Source organism: Protomyctophum parallelum (genome assembly GCF_964188405.1).
Source record: "Protomyctophum parallelum genome assembly, chromosome: 14".
In the NCBI taxonomy this organism is placed as follows: domain Eukaryota; kingdom Metazoa; phylum Chordata; class Actinopteri; order Myctophiformes; family Myctophidae; genus Protomyctophum; species Protomyctophum parallelum.
This window is the reverse complement of record NC_139709.1, coordinates 19,079,174-19,099,812: the sequence shown is the minus strand read 5'-3', so window position 1 is coordinate 19,099,812 and position 20,639 is coordinate 19,079,174. Positions and strand designations below refer to the sequence as shown.

Sequence of the window (20,639 nt, the reverse complement as noted above, 5' to 3'; positions counted from 1 at the left end):
GCAGTCATGTATGTTCTATTTATTACATTTAACTAGAGGATAAACTCCTTGAGATGCAGCATCTTTTAAGGCCTCTAGGCCTTAAAGGTATATTCAGTGATTTCACTCAAAAAACCTTAGGTTTCGTTTTTGGCTGTGGGACCCAGCCTTTCGTCCAATCAGGATAGAGAGTCAAAAACGAAACCTAAGGTTTTTTGACCCCCAGGGGTTAACTGGAGACAGGGAGGAACTCCTTATATGGCCAGCACACTCTATAGTAGGGAGGATTATCACAACAAAACAAAAAAATAAGTGATATTTGAATTAAGTGAAATCACTGAATATACCTTTAAAAAGGCATTTGAGACAAGGTGGTTTAACCAGAGGTGGAACAGCTGAGCGAGGAAGCGAGAGCGGCCATCTGGGGATCGGAAGGTCCTCATTTGGCCCCCAGCTCGCCAAGTCCGACGACTCTTGCGAGATGTTCCTGAGCAACACACTTAAGCCCTAATTGCTCCCCAGGTCATGGTATTTCAAAGGATTAATATAATTTCACCTTATGTGCAAATGTAGTGATGATACATGTCCAAAATATGCTGACCGACCGAAACGTTGCTGCTTAAATAAAATTCTGTAAGCGAAGACTGGGATTCCAGTTTTTTCCTACTCTTCCAGTTCATTATCCAACGCACCTGTCCCTCATAGGTGTGCATAAGGACTTTTTCCTTCATATGTAATTATGTACAGTGACAAATATCCCGACAACTAAACTTCAGTTATTTCTCAAAACAAAACCTATTTCCCGTTTGGGAGCTCACACAGGCTTACTGTAAACGGGCAGTGAGCTGTCTGCATGTTAACAAATTAGGCCAGGCTGTTTCTTTTCCAGCATTGTGGTTCTCTGTATGCCATAATGACAATATTTGTAGAAGTCAAGTCACCCATTCAGAACGGCAGCCAATGACTTGCAGATGACACATACTGATAAGAGTAGTGCCTTGCTGAAAGGCTAGCCAGAACATGGCTGAAGTTAAGATTGAACCTCTACATCATTGCCCAGTGCCCACCCAGGCCTCCCCTCATTAGTGTGGTTGACTCTAGTAACTAACACTTTCCGTATTTTACTGGAGTAAGACAAAGTTTGGCGCACTACTTGTCCCACAGTTTTGACTGTACGCACTTGAGCCATTATGTCAAATTGACCGGAAAGATCGTGTGCTTGTGTTTTGCTAAGAGAAATGTTGTATAGTTTAATTGATATGAATGTATTAGTGAATTAAAATTTCCCATTGACATGAATGGGAAAATGCAAAAATTCACACTCAAGTATTTTTTCCTCGGAGACTGTAGGCACTATAGTTACAAAACTTGGAGGATAAATTCATACTTATCACTAAAATTATTTAACCTATAAGTTTATAATTTTATCGGTCGGCCTCATGGTGGCAAAATTATTTTTTCCCTGGATTCCTTGGGTCATGACGCATCTCCCCATATAGGCCACGCCCATTTCCGCCATGATATATTTTCCGCCATTTTGAATTTTGTCCAAAACACACTTTTTGCTTTTCCTCCTAAATATTTTGTCCAAATCTCACAAATATCTGTACACGTGATCTCTGGACCTTTTCGATGAAAACTCGAACGGCGGAATCTTGATAGTGCGTATCGTTCGGCCACAATCGTCGTCCGAATTTAGTGGGAGGGGCCCATTTTACATAAAATGCCGCAAATCACGAACGGAATGTCCAATCCATCCCAAATTTGAATCAGATGTCCGGGGTGGTTCAATCAACCAAGTTCTAAAAGCAATTCCATTTTCATCCAAAGGGGGTGCCGCAAATGCGAGAAATGTAACCGTTTGTCGCAAAAACATGAATTTTGGGGGTTAAATCCCCTCCGAATTACTTACGCATGATCACAGGGGTGACGCGACATTGTAATTGGCTGTCAATATTAGTGGGAGGGGCATATGTAAGCCACTGCGGCAACCACACTCTGCGATTTTTTTTTATTGCGAATTTTCTAGTTATATTAATTGTGAGTATTAAGCCGCATTTATACTTTGTTGAGCACCGGTCAGGCTTTATGCCTGCAGGTGGTGGCATATGTTTTATACGATGGGAAACCATATACTGTAGCTTCCTTTCACAGCACCACCTCCATTTGTCATCACTGTGGGAACGATACCGGTGAAACCAAACCGTTCCTTTTCAGGAAATGGGTAAAAGAGGACCTGTGTTTCAAATAAATCCAATATAGTTATTAAGTAAAATACTTTTCACTTTTACTAAAACACACAGACAGACCAGACCAAACCCTTAGGTGTACATTTTCAAAAGAACAAAAAATACTTATAAACGTAATACTTACGAATCCTTGAGAGAATAGCAGATCTACAAGCTCACAATGCATTGTCATAGGACGTGTTGTGACTCTTGTGAGCCTCACTACTTTACTAAAAAAAAATTGTGCAATAAATGTAGATACAATGTGTGCAGAATTCTACTCTAATCATACAACCATCACTGAACTCTTGACCCGTCGGTCGACTATCGGAAATTCCCAAACAATCAATAGTGTGAGGTTTGACATAATAAAACTATATCCCGTCACAAGCATGTGGTTGAGAAAAAAGGAACCAGTTGATCCTATTTGCATAGTGTGTCAACCAAGTGATGTCTTACATCACCCTCTCTTATTTCATCTACCGACTACAACTGCTGAAGCATTACGTTTAGTCGTTTACCAGACACTTGAGTTTAAGAGCCTAGACTAAATAATATCCAATCAATGGATACATTTGGTACATAGGACTAACTGGACTATGGACTAACTTCGTCACTAAATACACTTGTACAATGTACATGACTATTGCAAAACACTACTATAAACTGTACTATAGCAATATGTGGCTGGCCCTCATCTCTTCATTGTCACCGGCTAACAATAATTCCATATCTCCCTTCTCCCTCTCACTCAGCAACAGACTGCAGCATTACTAGACCAGAGAGAAACTGGGAAATCAATGGTTCCATTGGTTCATCAACTTCATCCTTGGTGGATGATCATGCTCAGTGCGTTTCATCACAGCAAAACAACCGACCAAGCCACCCTTACGCCTGATTCTTGATACAGGTTAAAATTTGTTGTATTGCTGTTGTGAACTGAATTCGAGCAATCACATAAGTGTTATATCTGATACGATACGATTACAGTAAGTATTTTTCTCACTCTCTCCTCCACTCTTGTCAGTTTCTTATGGTTAAGTGTCAGCTGTTGATGTGGTTGAAGAGCACCTCAACACTACCCTCTGTATCCACATGGACATGGTTTATCCTTATTGCTCCTGGGGGAGAGGTCAAGTATACATCGTTCTCTCTCATAGAACATTCTTAATTTTTGTACATAACCATGGTGTTTCTCTTTCTCTCTCCATCAGGCTGTCTCTCATAGAAACTGGCATTTAAAATTTGTATACATAATCCTGGTTTTAACTGATCGACACAATGGAAAGATCAAGTAAAATGTTTCTTTATTGAAAAACTAGTAATTAACCAACAATTTGTAAAAACTAAAACAAATTGTGACACAAATTTGACACAGACTGACTCGAAATAGATTAATATTGTCCCTTATTTGTCCTTTTCTTATCTCAATGGAAGGTAAACAAGGTGCGAGTGCCATGACACCTGGAGCTTTATAACTCGTTTGAAAGTGGAATGTTTGTCTTACAGAATTATTTTCAAAACATGGAATCTTATTTAGTTTATCTTTTGTTTGGTTATCTACCAAACTAAGAGATCTAATCTAAATGGTCCTTCAAACAACAATATCCACCCGACACGGATCTGCTCCAGCCCTTCCAGGCTAGTTGTATTGCAACGTATAGATCCTGTGTTGTCACTGTGTCACCACAGCGAGGCGTAGTTGAACTGAATGCGCAGCAGGTACCTCATGCGGGTCTGGGCGGGGTTGTAGACTATGAACTCGTTATAGAGGAGGGAGTAACCGCCGTCCTTCCCAATCCCCGTCTTCACTCCTGGACCCATGGGAACGGTCATGCCATCCCTGAGCACAGGGAGGGGAGGGGGAAGGATAGATAGAGATAAAGAGAAAAGTAGTTTGGTCTAGGTCTAGTAGTTGTGTGTGTTGCTTTAAATTAAATACATATTTTACAGATTCTGATAGTCGGGAAAGGGTAATAGAATCAACTGTGCTTTAGTCGAATAAGACATGTTATGCTTTGCTAAAATGACACAGATGCTTTTCTGGTTTTAATGTTAAGCGCTGAATAAAATATGAAATATAAACAAATCACAGATAAGCACACTACTGAAAGAGAAAGCTACTGACAGGGTGACAGAGTTCAGGGGATCAGGTGCAGTCTGCCCCAGACCCCTGGTGCTGTGTTTGCCTGCCGGCAGCCGGTTGGCCTCGTAGTCAGCAGCCAGAAGCTCATTGCAGTCTCCCAGGGCCACCTGGAACCAAATGAAGCAATGGACCTTAGGCCAATTGTTACATAATTACGCATAATCTTCAATTATTTGAGATAATCGTAATTCTATTTCACATGATCGTCATAATCTTTTCCATGATAAAAATGTTCATATATTAACAAAATATATAGTGGCAATAGCAGATCGGCTATTTCAACTATTCATGTTTATTCATTCATTTCGAAGTATAAAGTAATCAACCATATTATTTGTCAAATCTGCCCTGTGCAAACTTTTTTTACAAAGCCTGAAGGCGAAACAGAAATGTATTTTACAAGGGTACATACAAGGATTCCACTCAACAGTGACGGCAAGATATATTTTGCCACCCTAGTATAAATACAAGTCACTAACAGAGCCCACCCACCTCACTTAGCAGCAGTAGGCCAGTGTTATTGCGCTGGTTGGCAAAGCAGTAGTTGGCGCTCTTTGATGACATGTCCGCAAAGTAGATACCTTTACCAAACTAAACCAGAGAAAAACACATAGATCAGTGTGTGTGTGTGTGTGTGAGTGAGTGAGTGAGTGAGTGAGTGAGTGAGTGAGTGAGTGAGTGAGTGAGAGAGAGAGAGAGAGAGAGAGTATAATACCAAGACAACATACTAGCTGTAGGACAGTGGTTCTCAAGCATTAGATTTTCACATCAAGTACCCCCCAAATTGATATGCATTTGGCGGATCCCCATCTTGAAAAGATTGTGTGCCAGGGACCACCATAAGAGAAGATATATGTAGAAAATAACTATATCTATAAATGCGAGCTTGTAGATAGTCTATTTTCAAATAGCCGAAGTATAAAATAGGGTTAAAATGGTTAAATTGATTTTGATGCTGCTTGCTATATTTACTATATTTACTATAAGGACCCCTTTAAAGCTGCTATAAGCAATAATATGTCAAAGTTTTAATGACCTTTAAATTTTTAAATGTTTTGGTATTTTTTGGTATTCAGACAGCCATGTTCCTAGAAGCTTTGTCAATGGTCGAAAAAAACCTGGTTGCAATCAAGGACTGTCTAAAGAGGACGGGACGCGGAGACCGTAAGGGCGCCGCCATGTTGCTCACATGGTGCTCCATGGAAGGAAAGAAACATGCGCAATGGGCTTTATGCAGCCATCACTTCCTCGTTCATCTTCCTTGGTCTCAACTGCGCATGTTTCTTTCCTTCCATGGAGCACCATGTGAGCAACATGGCGGCGCCCTTACGGTCTTCGCTTCTTGTCCTCTTTAGACAGTTCTTGGTTACAATCAGGAAGCAGTCAGGCAAATCGACCAATGACAAAGCTTCTAGGAAAATCTTTGAATGCAGATTGTGGCCCCTAGATGTGTCACAGAGACTCGCATCTTTTTTCTTGTTGTGGAAAAGAGAATGAATGGATAAAGTAATGTATTATTATTTATGTATAAATATGTATATGTCTATCTTTTCTGTCCATCGTACCATATATCCAGTGACGGGGGCTTCTGGTGGGGCTACTCGTAGACCCTTGCTGAGGATGCCCACATAGTTGGATAGACGAGAGCCATGCCACAGTAGAGTCCTAGTGGGCGGACGCGGACGCGGACACACACACACACACACACACACACACACACACACACACACACACACACACACACACACACACACACACACACACACACACACACACACACACACACACACACACACACACACACGAGTGGTGTTTCTCAAATGGAGTATACGTAGAGGGACTACAGTGGGTAATTTGAGAGAAAATGGAAGAAATGTATTGTAAAGTGCTGAACCAAATTGAATCCAGGCTCTCGGGCAGCACCTCATGTGAGACAGCATGATATCACACCATCAACAACCATGAATCAAAATATGAACAACACATATCTAGGATTAAATCACACGTTACACAAAAAGTGCAAAAACACAAACAGCTGCTACTGTACTTGTTGTGCATCTGAGAGAGGAAGTTGTTTCTCTCTCCCTCCCTGTCCACTGAGAAGATGTCCAGCACAGTCATGGTAAAGTTGTCGTGGGTGGAGGCATGAGTCGACTGCAGATACTTCTCTACCACCTGCCAGGGAGAAATTGTGCTGTTTTTTACCTCCTTTTTACGCACCTTAACCCTAACCCAATGTCAGCAATTCAAATAAACGTAATAAAGAGATGCCTCCTCTGTTGAGATTACTAGCCTATACGCATTGAGATTAGGTCACGATGAGTAGAATCCTTCTGATTTTGATGCCTGATAGACCGTTAGATCAGTAGTTCACAAATGGTGTGCCATGATTAGACAGTCCAGGTGTGCCTTGGGTTTTTGTGGAAAACCACACATTATTATTGCAATATAACTATACATAAAGTTATGTTTTCTTTTTAACTTAGCATATCAATATTGTACTGTGTCGAATATAAGACGACTCTGATTATAAGACGGACCCCATTTCTCCAAGACTTGTTTGTGGAAAAAGAACATTGAATGTCAAATAGTCTAGTCACCGATTATAATACGACTCAGTTTTTTAGGATATTTCATTGGAAAAACCTGGCGTTATATTCAGAACAATAGGATACTTATAAAAAATTGATACAAATTCTATACCTTAAAAATACATTTTTTATTTTCGGCAAAACCTTTACATTTATGTATTTAAAAATGTCCTCCACAAATAAAAAACTATGTGAAAAAAGCCGATCTACAAGCTCACAATGTGTCACCTCACATGGTGACATGTGACTGACCTGGTACTCGTGACCGGTGGAGACCAGAGGCTGTAGCTGGCAGTGAAGGGAGTGGTACTGTCTGTCTAGAGGATGCTCTGAACTGTCTGCACCAGTCAGGGCCATCTTCACCGCAATCTGGATGTCACCCAATGCCTAAAAGAAAAACACCAACAACCAAAACTCAAAACCAAAGTTTAAGCTAACCACTTGAACCCCATCATCCATATTCTGGGGGGATGCATTAGTCAAAATAGCCAATTTACAAGCTCACAATGTGTCGCAAGCAATGCAACGCGATGGATGTGCAAATCGGTTATTTTTGGTGATTTGGAGTAGACGTAAAGGTACAGAGTCAACTCAGGTCAGTTTTACTAAGTCTAAATGACTGTCCTGAATGAAAAACATTGTCTCAGAAAGGAACAGTGTGTGAGGTTACCTAAACCTGGCTAAGGCACACTCACACTGCGCTTTTATTCCATCTACAGTATGAGGGTGGAATCTGCCGATGCATTTCAAATGGGAATTCAGTGGTTTGCTGCCATTTGCGGATTTCTGTGATTGAAATGCATTGGCAGAATCCACCCTCATAGGTAGAATAAAAATGTGGTGTGACATAAAGCAATATTTAGACTAAAGTCATTTAAGACTCTTAAGGGCTCCATTTTCATCCATGCTAAACCCCTTATCTGTAATCTACTTTGCCTTTTTTTCCTTTTTCTTTATTTCTTTTACTATTTTGAAAAACATTTTTGAAATAGCCAATCTACATGGACACATTGTGAGCTTGTATATTGGTTATTTTACATGGACGGAAATAGAGTCCTAAGAGTTGACCAGAGGAGGAGAAGCAGGATGATGGAGATGAATGATCAACCAGTGGAGGATGATGGTGAGGTGATAAAACCTACACTAAAAACAACACACTCACCTCCAACAGTGAAATCTTTTCCTTCAGCTCTTCTTCCGAGCGGATGATTGGGGGTGATCTCAACCTGACACATACAGTTATATCCATTATTACAAGATACTGACTGCTACTACTGGGGACCTTTATGGCTAAATATTGCTGTTGTCGGGCAGAAACATATTAACTTATCTCTGTAAGTCTGTATTTTAACTTTTTGTGTTTTTTCCATAAATTAATTAATGCCCCACAAGCCCACATACAACAGCATCACACAAAAGTATCTAAGGTAGCAGATCTGCAAGATCGAAACGCAAACCGATGTGCTTTGAGCTTGTAGATCTGCTAGTTTTGCCATTTTTGAATAGTTTGAATTGTTTAAAGATGGAGTGCTGTGATTTTTGTACTTTCTGTTTTGCATGCGTTTATGGAGTTAACATCCTGCCACACAAATAGCCAGCGCAACACCCCATCCTTTGTCCGCCTTCTCCTACCAAACCACACCGTTTGCACACATCTCACCATGCACAACAACAACAGCATGCACACCAAGCACTACTTTGCATCCATGCAACTGTCATATTTACAGTACAATACCCATTTCTATGAAAGAACACATTCTTGTGCAAGACCACCAGCCTACGAAATCGTCACCACTTTGCCGAGTTACACCAACTCCGTTCACTTCATGGGGCCAGTCCAATGTCGCATTGTAGTCTACGGCCTTCACAGTGACACACACGTTACATGAACCATGCGACCGGGATGATTTTTCCGACCCCTCAATGTCCAACCTCGCTGCCTCTGCTCCACACCAGCTCATCCTAACTCAGCCCCCTCCCCCTCTGGCTGCTGTGCCGGACAGGCGAACACTCCACCTCACCATCAACAAACACCACGTCGTGTTGACTAGACTACACTAATAAGGACCCATGACGGCCACCGCCAGCAACAACACGCCGGCAACAACCAGAAAAACACATCTCTCGCCTATCGCACGGCAAACGCCACACAACTACGCTTGGTGAACGCAGCTAAAGGAGCTGCCGTACATCAGTGCCACGGGTTCACAACTTCACAGTACACTGTGGAGGATTTTTGTATCGTATCGCAGGGCCGGGGGGACTTGAATTGACAAGTGACTGTGTGTGTGTGTGTGTGGGTGTGTGTGTGTGCGCAACAACACATATAATAATTAATAACCCATCCGTTTCTACATGTGCAGGGCACAATACTGGTTTAAAAACACAGCTGAAACATGAAGTGGAGTCTGTCACCTCCCGCAATTTCCTTCTTCCCATATTGCGCTGCAAAATAACTCTAGGATGAGCCACTCGAAGGGCAGCAAAATTCTAGTTACTCTAATACACGCCCAGGTGTGGTTATAATATTAAAATATGTCTTCCCTGTGTATTTTGGTTTCTTCCTGAAAGCTGAAAGCCTTTGATTCAAAAGGCCCAATCGAAATAACACAATTTTAGTGACATCATAACCCTAACCCCTCCCACATTATCCTACAACAGCTGTGGGCAAGGCTTAGGTGCTGAGGTGAAAAACCAGGTATACTTAGGCTCAATCCCAATTCCCCCCTTCGTCCTGGCCCTTAGCCCTTGCCCTTGCTTATGCGCGTTCACGTGAGGGGGAAGGGTTATCTCAATTGTCTTTGGATGGAGGGGAAGGGCCGAGGGTGAGGGGTAGAATCCCCTTCGTTTGAAGGGATATCTCGACGGGACTTCAAACGGAGCAACATCACTGAGGGCTGAAAGGCGGACGAGGTAAGAAGCCTTTTATGTCCTTTATTATGGAAAAATATTATAATAACCAATATTATTTGAATGTATTAACAATCTGCATCGCCAAAAATATCGCAATCTCTAGCAAAGGTTAACGTTACTTCACGTGAACTAACGATATGATACGGCGTTGCATTCATACAACGTTACCCATTCATTTGGCGCCGCATCGGCGCTTTATTCTTTTTTATTTATCGCCGGTGCGCCGGTGATACAACTCGGATGCAAGCTAGCTTATTAGCAGGCATCAGTCCGACCCCCCAGACAACGATATGTCAACATTCTGCTTTTGGAGCTCTTAAAAGCCGTGAAATAGCCTACTGTACCTACATAACGCTGTCACTGCATAACGTTGGCTACTCGCTGCAGTGATAGCTATGGTTTTATCATGACCAATGTTAAACTAATCCCCACAAGTTGCAAAACTTGCATAACTAATTAGCAATGGTGTTTTTTCCCCAGGCAAACCAGCTACGGAACAGATTGCAAGCTGCTGTGCAGACTGTACATTGGATGGAGATGAATCACAATGGCATTTTCATTGATAGAAAATGACTCTGTTCTTAATGATATTAAAAACAATGAACAGTGACCACAGCCCCTTCTTTCTATACTGTAAATTGTTTTTCCTTTTTCTAACCCTGTATATATATCTGTACCCATGCTATACAAACTGTTAATACAATAATCAATTAATCAGGTACAACTGTTGAGCAGGTGTCAGAATGAGCTATATCTAGCTGGATTACATTCTGCATGGTGGGCTACCAACATGAGACAAAATTACAATATATTTATTTCATCATAACCACAGCAATGTTATATTTACGTTCCATCTCTACAGCTTAAATCAAATGGAAAGTAGTTTCCAAAGTGGGTTATGGGCTAAATGATAGTTTGTACACTCTCAGAGTTAATTAACATTGATTTTACAATATAAATTGGGGGTCCTAGAGACAGAAATGCCATCAAAGTTTGGGGACCACTGGCCTGTAGTGAGCTTGCAGATCAGCTATTTTCTGAGAACAGGTTGTATATCAATATCTACAAGGGACGTTCAATATTTAGGGACGTTCCAATTCCTAGGGGGATGATTTATCTCCCTACCCCTTGACACTCATTATGTAGGGACAAGGGGAAGGGGCAAGGGCTGAGGGGTAGGGTTAAAAAAGGAATTGGGAAAGGGCCTTAATGAACTGGTGGGTGTGGCCACATAAAAACATAATTTTAACACTTTCTGTACACTATTTTGAAAGAAATCTTCCTCCTAGTATAATCATGATACCTGATGATCATGTTTTAGGTGGGAGAAAAATAACGGCACTCCATCTTTAAATTGTTTTGGACATTTGAGGTTTCAACTCGACAGGGGTGATATGCTTTGTCAAACAAACCCTTTCAACTATAGCGTACAGTAGGCGCCATACTTTTCCAGTTGCACTACTACAGTAAGTATCTCCCTACCCAAAGTCATGTGGGATCCGTGTGTAGAACTGGTTGCATGCCTCCAGTAGGTCACGATTGCTTCCCTTCCTCTTTAGGCACTCCTCGATCATCTTCAGGGCTATGTAGCCTGCACGAATCTGCTCCGAAGTCAGCTTGCCTGCAGGCACAGAGAGACAAATGTAGCTTTTTCCATCAGCAAGGAAACACATAATGAACAAGAGGAGGTAATCGGGTTCCTGTCATGATTATTACATAACGGCTTGATATGAGTCAGTAACAATGGAAGTTGGAGATCCATGACCCACGCGGCTATGCAATACCCATTGTACCCGTGTCAGAGTACCCGTTCTACCCATCTCACCAACATTGCAGCTGTACGAAAAGCTTGAATTATCGCCTAGGACTAGGTAGCACCTTGCTGGCAAGATGGCAGCCGTGTGCATATCATCAATAGCCCGGGCAGAGGCCTTTTGAGGCAGTTCTGGACAACCGTGGGTCCGACCGACTCGACACCGGGTGTGGAACGTGTGTGTCGAATTTGAAGTGGGTGGGGCGAACGGTTCTCGAGTTACGTGCATTACAGCCGTACACACAGACAGACAGACAGAGACATGGTGCATTTATAGATGCACTACCTGTGAGTGGAGTGTTGGCTGATGAATGAATATCAACATCCTAATACATCCTGATACTGGGGGGTCAAATTATGACAGGCAATTCCTGCTGTCAAAATATGACCCCCCCAGTCAAAAAACACTTTGTTTGAAATAGACACTCATACTTTCCAAGGTGTTATTTGGGCTGGGAGGAGGAGTAGGACTAAGGCCCTTTACGTCCTCTCTGGGGGGGGGGGGGTAAAATTATAATATTTTGGCCATAGTACATTATTTTGATTATTGGTAGAGGTCATAGTCAGTCATTTCATTGTATATTTAAGTTAATAATTTTAGGCTTTATATGCAAAAAGTGCATGGGGTAGATAAATTGTAATCGTCTACTAAAATGTCATGATCATGACTGCCCCATGACTGTGTAACTTTTAGTCATTTCTATCCCTGCCCGACTGACCACTTTCTATTCATCTCTTCCAAGGTCAGCATTTCCAGAATGGAGGCAAAACCATGCGGTTCTTCTGATTGACAAACCTAGAGGAGCTTTGCGGATGTCATATTTCATCTCCAGCACACACTCCTCCATGGCTTTCAGGTCACAGATGAGCTCCAGGAGGGCCTGAAGCTTCACGTCCAGCTTGGAGGGCTCTTTCTTCACCACAGTGTCCACCTGAGTCAGGTTCTCCTGGACCATCAGAGGTGTCAAAAGGTTCAGGTAGAGGTTTGTAGATTCAGCCATATACTGTATACCCGATTACCTGCTGCTATAGACTAGGAGTGCAGTTAATCAAAATAATTGGTTTAATTCATTATACAAATAATTATCATAAAAAAACTAGATGTGACAATTAAAATATATAAATATGCTTCATGATTATTAAATGTATTGAAAAAGTAATTAATCACAAAAAAACTGATGGATAGTTGCAGCCCTACTACACAGAGTCTATACATCTATATTTATGAGGCAAAGAGGAGGCAGAGGGCTTGAAGGAGAGCAGATAGATAAAAATTGCACTCGTGTGAAGTGAGGGACGCTCTTATCATCATACATCACATTCCGTGCTCAGCCAATCAAATCATTTCCGTGGTACACACAGACACACAAGGCTGGGCATAGGAGGGGCTAGCGCCCCTCAAAAAGGGGAATTAATCAATCACTTAAATGGAGAGACGGAAGGACGGAAGAATACAAACATTGAAGGGAATATGGAATTGCATTACATAATCCTTGCCTTATCATTGGTGTTATAGTCCACGAACACCATGTCATATTTTCCAGCCACCTTTTCAAAGGTAACCCTGTCACCCCACTCATTCTTGGTCTTCTCCAAGAACCTGTAACAGAAGAAAGTCAGTTTGTACCAAACTTCTTCCATTACTCTTACTCTGTACAATTTACAACTTAGTTTACAATAAGCAAAAGCAATTTGTTATTATAAACAGTCTCACTTTTTCTTGAAGAAGTCTTTGGCTTTCAGCAGGTCTCCCCCACAGGCTGTTAAGCTGTTCTGTCCAACTTTACCCACTACAGAACACACAGACAGACCACAGTAATAGCTTATTTATGTCTTTCAGTTGTCAAATACTTTAACAAAACGGCATTATATTGCAAATACTTTAACAAAAAGGCATTATATTGCCACTAAAGAATAAATTCATTAACAACTTAAACTCAATTTCATATGTTGTCGTACAGCAAAAATAATGTACGCACCGCTGAGAAACAGTGCTGCTGTAGACATGAACCTACCTCTGCCCCATCTCAGCCACACGTTGTAGGACTTTGAGCTGTCATCCTCCAGAAGCTGAATCAGGTAGTATTTGTTGTTGTTGAATTGAAGATTTGTCTGCAAACACCAAACAAATTCTACTGAATATAAAATAATATCCTTTCTTACAATATGAATATACGATATTGCTTTCCCCACTATGGTTCAGTTGTTGGAAGGACTTGGCATGTGATCGACTGGGACGCTGAATAGTGAACGCTCATTTTACTTCACATGATGGATTCTGTGGCCACAGCGGTCATCAAATTGGACAGAATAAGCACGTGGCAATTGGCTGTTCAATGCGGGCACTCACTCGTGAGCCTCATACGCTTTCGGCGCCCCTGCCTTGTTGAGGTAAGAAAAACAAGTGCTCCTTTCCCCCAGCCATAACGGGGAAAATATAGATTTTACAGCAATACATTCATAATAATTGAGATAGTTCATTTTGAAGTATAACAATGCTTTTAAATGTACCGTATATTGCTATTGCTAGTACTACTAATGACCATTTATATAATATATTTATATAATAATATAGTGTAATGTTTTTACCTGGTTTAACATCACGTCATAAACATCATTTCCTTCATTGTAAACATGAGCCTGGGAGGAAAAGAGTGAACATAAGTGTATTAACTACATTATTACCAAAAGTGACAAGAGGAAGTATTATTTTAAAAAGCCTACAGGTACGTGTGTTTTACATCACATGTATCCCATCTACTAAGCATACGTACCTTGCCGACTTTGGCTTTGCATTCAGAGTCCACGGGAGCCTTGCCTTTCATGAGCACCGTCCTGACAACCTCTGTATAAAGACAGCAGCAGAAACATCACAGTGGGGTCAAAGTCAGTGTGAATGAACATTTCTGAAACTTTTTTTATAGATTAGTTTCTGATTTTGTTTTTGAAAAGTGCTTAACACACGCATGACATTAAACGTTGCCTTAGTAACTGTATTGGTGCAGTGACACTTTGGATACATTGAGCCCAGTTTTGTGAGCCGGCCATGTTGCGCTGGACATTTGCATGAAGGTGAGGTCGAGTCATGATTATGCAATTTCATATGTGGCAGCTGGTCTGCCAGGGCGTCAACTAAATATGTCCCTTGTGGGACAATAACCCTATCAAACCCTACCAAATTGTTTTGTTTTTGGATTCCTTGGACCAGTTTGAGCAGTGCCTCCGCACCATTACGCAGCTATGTGTACAGTATATGTATACATGTATGTGCCTGTGTATGTCCGAGCATGGAAAGCTGCAACACGGTAACTCTGTCATTTCTCGACCGTTTCGGACGCGGGAAGGCTCGCCAGAACCACGACGGCCCCCTGGGCAGTGGGCACGGTCCTGGGGGTCTGGATGTTCCGGTGACCCCCACACGGTAACTGTCCTTTCTCGACGGTTTCAGACACAGGGCTCGCCGGAACTGGGCCACCCCCCTGGGCGCGTTCCTGGGGTCTGGATGTTGCAGGGACCCCCCGGTACAGTTGCTCCGCTCACTTCACACAGGTGTGAAGTTTTTAAACTTTGCCTAGCTAAAAGCCATGACTACAATAAAGGCTTTTTAAAACTCAACTGGGTGTAGTGCCTAGGAGTCTTTCTTAAGTCAGTGATGTGAATAGATTTTCAATATAATGGGTCCCAGGACCCAGGGGTGGTCTTTCAGATGGGTCCCAGGGACATTTTATGACTCTTACTTCAACGACAATAGAGTACAGTACTGAGTACAGTATTGCAACCCAGTACCCCCGGAGGATGACATGATAGATTTCTCAATTTAGTGAGTCTAAGGATCACCTGTTTTCTCACACTTGGTTGATAGCCTAAGCCTACTATACAACAAGGGAAAGAACTTAAATATGTTTACCTACTAATACTATTGTACCCTCTCCAATGAGTATGTTTTCAGTTTATGATAACTATGGACCACGCAGCACTTCCTTTTTTTATCTATTCAACGTTTTCTTTTTGTTAGTTTTGTAAAGCGACTTCTCTTGATACATGTCAAATGGTTATTATTATAAAAATAAGCATTAGTAGTTCATTTAAAAAAGAAAGGGCTTGGTTGGGTTACATACCTTTACTTTCCATTTCTTCTTTTGTTTTCGTCTGACTCTTTCCTGCTCCTCTCTTCTTCTTAGTGACTGGTTCATCCTCTCTCTGTTCCTCTTTAATTTCAACTTGACTCCCATTTTCACCGGCTAAATGACTTTCCCCATTCAAGCTTTCTGGTTAGGCAGAGAGCATCATAATGTTATTGTGTATTTTGCAAACATAAAAATGGTAAAACACAGAAAATAAATAAATGAGGCGAAACAATAGAACAAATATGCTAATAAGTATCTGTGCAAAGACAAGTAAAGGAATCAAATATGGAGTGGACTGTATAAATGGTGAAGGTTGACCCTATGTATACACCTAAATAAAAACTGAAGTACACATTTAAGTTATAAATGTTTAGGGCAACCAGGTAAAGTGGCCTAGCCTGCTGTTTCTATTCTATAGCAGTACAGCTCCGACCACAGCACAGGTGAGGGAGACTGATTTCAGGAAATCCTGACTCACTAACTTGGCAGACAGGACATATAGTGTCCATTGTTCATAATTTAAGCCTGGTTGCCTGGCAGGAAAAAGCTGTCCAACCTGTTTAAACTATTTTGTAGTTCATTGGTGCAATATGTATTAAATTGTTTATCCACAACAGCATGAATGGCATTATTAAAGCAACCAATTAGAAGCTGGGATCTCTTTATCCCTAGCTCTTCTGAGAAATCCGCCATAAAAACAAACTTAACAGCTCTCCGTGCTTGATCAACACGCTCCTCCATACAAGGTGGCGTTCAAGTACGTATAGACTAGAGCAGAGTGCAGTTTGTGCTTTCAACATACAGAGTAATTTGAGGACACTGAATAGAGAATCACAAACTAATGATATTAAAGAAAGTTTCAGGATGCCAGCTAGTTCCCTAGTTTAATTAGGGCTACCAATGTGTTTCAGAGTTGTAAGTAACTACTCCTTCCTCAGGGTACAATTCAATGTCTGAAACGTACTTTTCAGACATTATATGCCCATCTCTTTAGAGTGAGGGTATTTCACTCAAACCCACACACAACAATGCTCATTCGTTCAGCATACTGTATTTCGGCAAACATATGCATCACAGACACAGGCACACACACACCTGGCTTTACTGCGTTAGAGCGTATTTTCCTTTTGTACTTGGTAACAGGGTTAATCTGGACCATCTTCTTCAGGTCCACCTTGTAGGATGTGCCAGAGCCCAGACTGATGGTGACAGAGGTTTTCCCACCAGAGACGGCAGAGTCTAGTAAAGTGCATGCTGACGGAGGGTAGGGCTCCCACTGACCCTCATCTCCTTCCCACTGCCACACTGTTAAGAGGATGGCATTAGTGATGGGACAATAAGAAAATTACATTTTACGATTATTGTGGCATAAATAATAATACAGTATCAGGAAGGATAATCTAAATATGTTTAAACTTAAAATTCAACTTTTGTTTAACCACTTGAACCTCCACAGCATCCCTATTCTGGGGGGAATGTTCTTCTACTATTTTTGGCGAATCGATTTGTGTCGAGAGAAATTACTAGAGTTTAAATGGTACTCAATTTGCAGCTCAACCAAAGCTAATTCATCCTCTTGCATGACAACTAGAGGACAATTTCACGTAAATTAAAATCTCTGCAATACGATTATTGTGAGTGTTTTTTTATTATCATGATAAACGATAACAATTATTGTCTCATCCCAAATGACAAAACAACATGTATTCATATCAGATCAGATGCATGCACAATCTCAGAATGCAAAATTAGCCCTGATTTGGATTTGTCATTCAAATGTAGCCTACAACAGTTCCCATTGCAGTGAGACATGTATAAGATGGATAAATGCTAGCCGCAATTTGCAACTCTAGATTTATTTTATAATGGGATGAATCTAGAGTTCACTTCAAGGGAAAAGGCCTGCTCTACTCAGACAGTTTTATATAGTTTCAGGCGTGTGCTGGGTGGGTACAGATTCCAAATGAACATATAGAAAATGAATTCAATCCTCACTTCCAGTCGAGTAAGAGTCTTTATTAATAAAGATAGTGCTCCGCAGCAGCAGTCATACCAGACAGACAACCGCGTTTCGGCGCGCAGGCCTTCGTCAGTGTCAAAATTGGCAGTAGCAACGGAAATGACAGTTAGGCCTATATAGATTTTTTTTTTCAATTAAAAAGGTACTATACAGCCGTGTCTCATTATTAAAGACATACATAGTAGTTTACATACATATTATTATAAGAAATCATTGTCTCATTTCAGAATCCACATTACAAAAAAGGTTATTCATAGAAAACTGTTTAACACCAATTCTTCATTTAGACCTTTAGGAAATACAGTTTAAGAAATGGATCCAAAATGATTCACGTTGCAATAATAACCGATCTCTGTCCCCACCTCTCTTTAAAGGGTTGATAAATTCTATGCCTTGAAACCTCAGGGTACATATGTCATGTCCAGTGCTGTTGAAGTGTCTAGCTATGGGGGATTTTTCTTCTTTTGTCCTGATATTGCTTTTATGTTCAGTGATTCTGGTTCTTAATTCTCTTTTAGTTTTTCCTATATTATAGCAAAAGCCACAGGGACATTTTAGGAGATAGACAACATGTTTTGTTCTACAAGTGATTCTCCCTTTTACTTAATTTTTTTATACCTGTGTGAGGATGTAAAAAATACTCCCCTTTGATCATGGCGTTGCAATTAAGACAGCTATTACATGGGAAGTTACCTGAGGGTAGTGAGGACATGAAATGTTGAGGTTGTAGTTGTACATAAATATCATTTTTAACAATTAAGTTTGTCTATTAGGTTCTTAGACCTTTTATTTGCAAAGATAGGAGGAGTAGAAAAAGTTGTACCTATAGAAGAAGAAGTAGCTCCTAACATGTCTACGGTGGATTTTTATGAAACAAAAGCTCGGCAGATTGGAAGAGGATAATTCAAGCTTGGCCTAGAGCTGCAATGTTGGTGAGTTTAACGTCGTTACGGTTTCATACAAGCAGATCGCAAACGCAAATTGGATGAATGGAGAGTCAATGGAGGGTATTGCAACTCTAGATTCATCCCATTATAAAAAAAAATCTGCAAATGCAAACTATTGGGTTCATTCATGTAACTTTAGTGGCTGTTGTTGTATAGTTCAAATGGGAGCTATGCGTTTTGTGACATTGTGAATACGGTAATCTAAACTTAATATATAATTTGTTATCATTTGTGGGTGTAACTCTACTCTAAGGTGTAATGCAAGTACTGTAGCAGAAGCCAGAAATATGTTCAGTCCTCAAAACAAAACAAACAACCACTTACCAATTTTTGTCTGGACTTCTTGTTTATCCGCTGCATCTCGAGGTGTGGTCCTACAGCTTCTTGTGCGCCTCGACATGGTTTATACAATTATATATAAAAACGTGAAAACAACAATAAACAGTAAAAAGGCGAGAGGCAGACTTGAACGCGGGAAATATCTATTATCTTGCTCTTGCCAGTAGTACAGCAGCGTCTAGTGAGCAGATCTAATGAACAGATTTAAGGCTTCCGGTGGACGATCTCTTCAAAATAAGAGTACCCTCTAGAGTATTGAAAAAAAGTTTAATTTGCACATTAAAACTACAAATTAAGCATTTAAATGATGCTATATGATGCTATAAGACACACATTATGTTTCTGTGTAAAAATAAGTAATTAAATCATTATAATAATAATAATAAAGTTATCTAAATGGATAAATGCTATTCACTGGAGTGCATGGACTTTATAAAGTGGACACTGGACAAAAGACGGCTCCGCGAGGCAACTATCTGGACATACCGGGGAGATGTCCTCTACCACACCACACTCTCCGCTAAGCGGGAGAGGTGTAAAATTCACAGCAGCAGACCTTCTACTGTGGTCAATGCTGAAAAAAGTACCGTTTCCGGACCCAGAATGGACACTGGACAAAAGACGGCTCCGCGAGGCAACTATCTGGACATACCCACACGTTCGGGGAGATGTCCTCTACCACACCCCACTCTCCGCTAAGCGGGAGAGGTGTAAAATTCACAGCAGCAGACCTTCTACTGTGGTCAATGCTGAAAAAAGTACCGTTTCCGGACCCAGAATGGCCACTGGACAAAAGGCGGCTCCGCGAGGCAACTATCTGGACATACCCACACGTTTGGGGAGATGTCCTCTACCACACCCCACTCTCCCCTAAGCGGGAGAGGTGTAAAATTCACAGCAGCAGACCTTCTACTGGGGTCAATGCTGAAAAAAGTACCGTTTCCAGACCCAGAATGGACACTGGACAAAAGACGGCTCCGCGAGGCAACTATCTGGACATACCCACGCGTTCGGGGAGATGTCCTCTACCACACCCCACTCTCCGCTAAGCGGGAGAGGTGTAAAATTCACAGCAGCAGACCTTCTACTGGGGTCAATGCTGAAAAAAGTGCTGTGCCTTGGGGTATTGACATGAAATCACTGGCCTTTAACATGCATTGCAAAGTAATACTAATTATTTTGGTAATTACTGGTGTTTGAACACTAATGTCTGCATCAATGACAATGGTAATGTCATTCACTATGTAGATGGGCCATTAACAGTAATAGTTTATTTTTACAGTGCTGTGTTTATATTCAATTCAAACTTTATTCAAGACACTCACAGGGGGGTCCATAGGGCAGAACACATAAAACATAAAAACACAAAAGTAAACAAACTATAAATAAAATAAACAAAGCATAAACAAACAAACAGGGGGGACTTATCTCTGTACATACAGGCTAGAACGCCAGTGGCTCCACAGCTTAGATGATAGTCTGACAGAGCTCTTAGCAGGGTTAGAAAGTGATGCAATGATGCTGTTCTCAGAGTCT

General features: G+C 41.1%; 1 protein-coding gene across 1 annotated transcript; it reads right to left on the bottom strand.

Moving 5' to 3' along the window:
* Positions 1 to 3,575: 3,575 nt before the first annotated feature.
* parp2 (poly (ADP-ribose) polymerase 2) lies at positions 3,576 to 19,260 on the bottom strand. The gene is made up of 17 exons (XM_083781447.1): positions 19,089 to 19,260; positions 16,893 to 17,102; positions 15,789 to 15,938; positions 14,445 to 14,515; positions 14,260 to 14,310; positions 13,686 to 13,782; positions 13,385 to 13,460; positions 13,168 to 13,270; positions 12,467 to 12,617; positions 11,340 to 11,478; positions 8,107 to 8,170; positions 7,197 to 7,331; positions 6,401 to 6,528; positions 5,919 to 6,018; positions 4,846 to 4,944; positions 4,336 to 4,460; positions 3,576 to 4,050 (listed from the first exon to the last, which is right to left on the bottom strand). Exons 1-17 carry the CDS (start codon positions 19,162 to 19,164, stop codon positions 3,891 to 3,893), a joined length of 1,935 nt encoding a protein of 644 aa, XP_083637573.1. The 5' UTR covers positions 19,165 to 19,260; the 3' UTR covers positions 3,576 to 3,890.
* Positions 19,261 to 20,639: the final 1,379 nt, after the last annotated feature.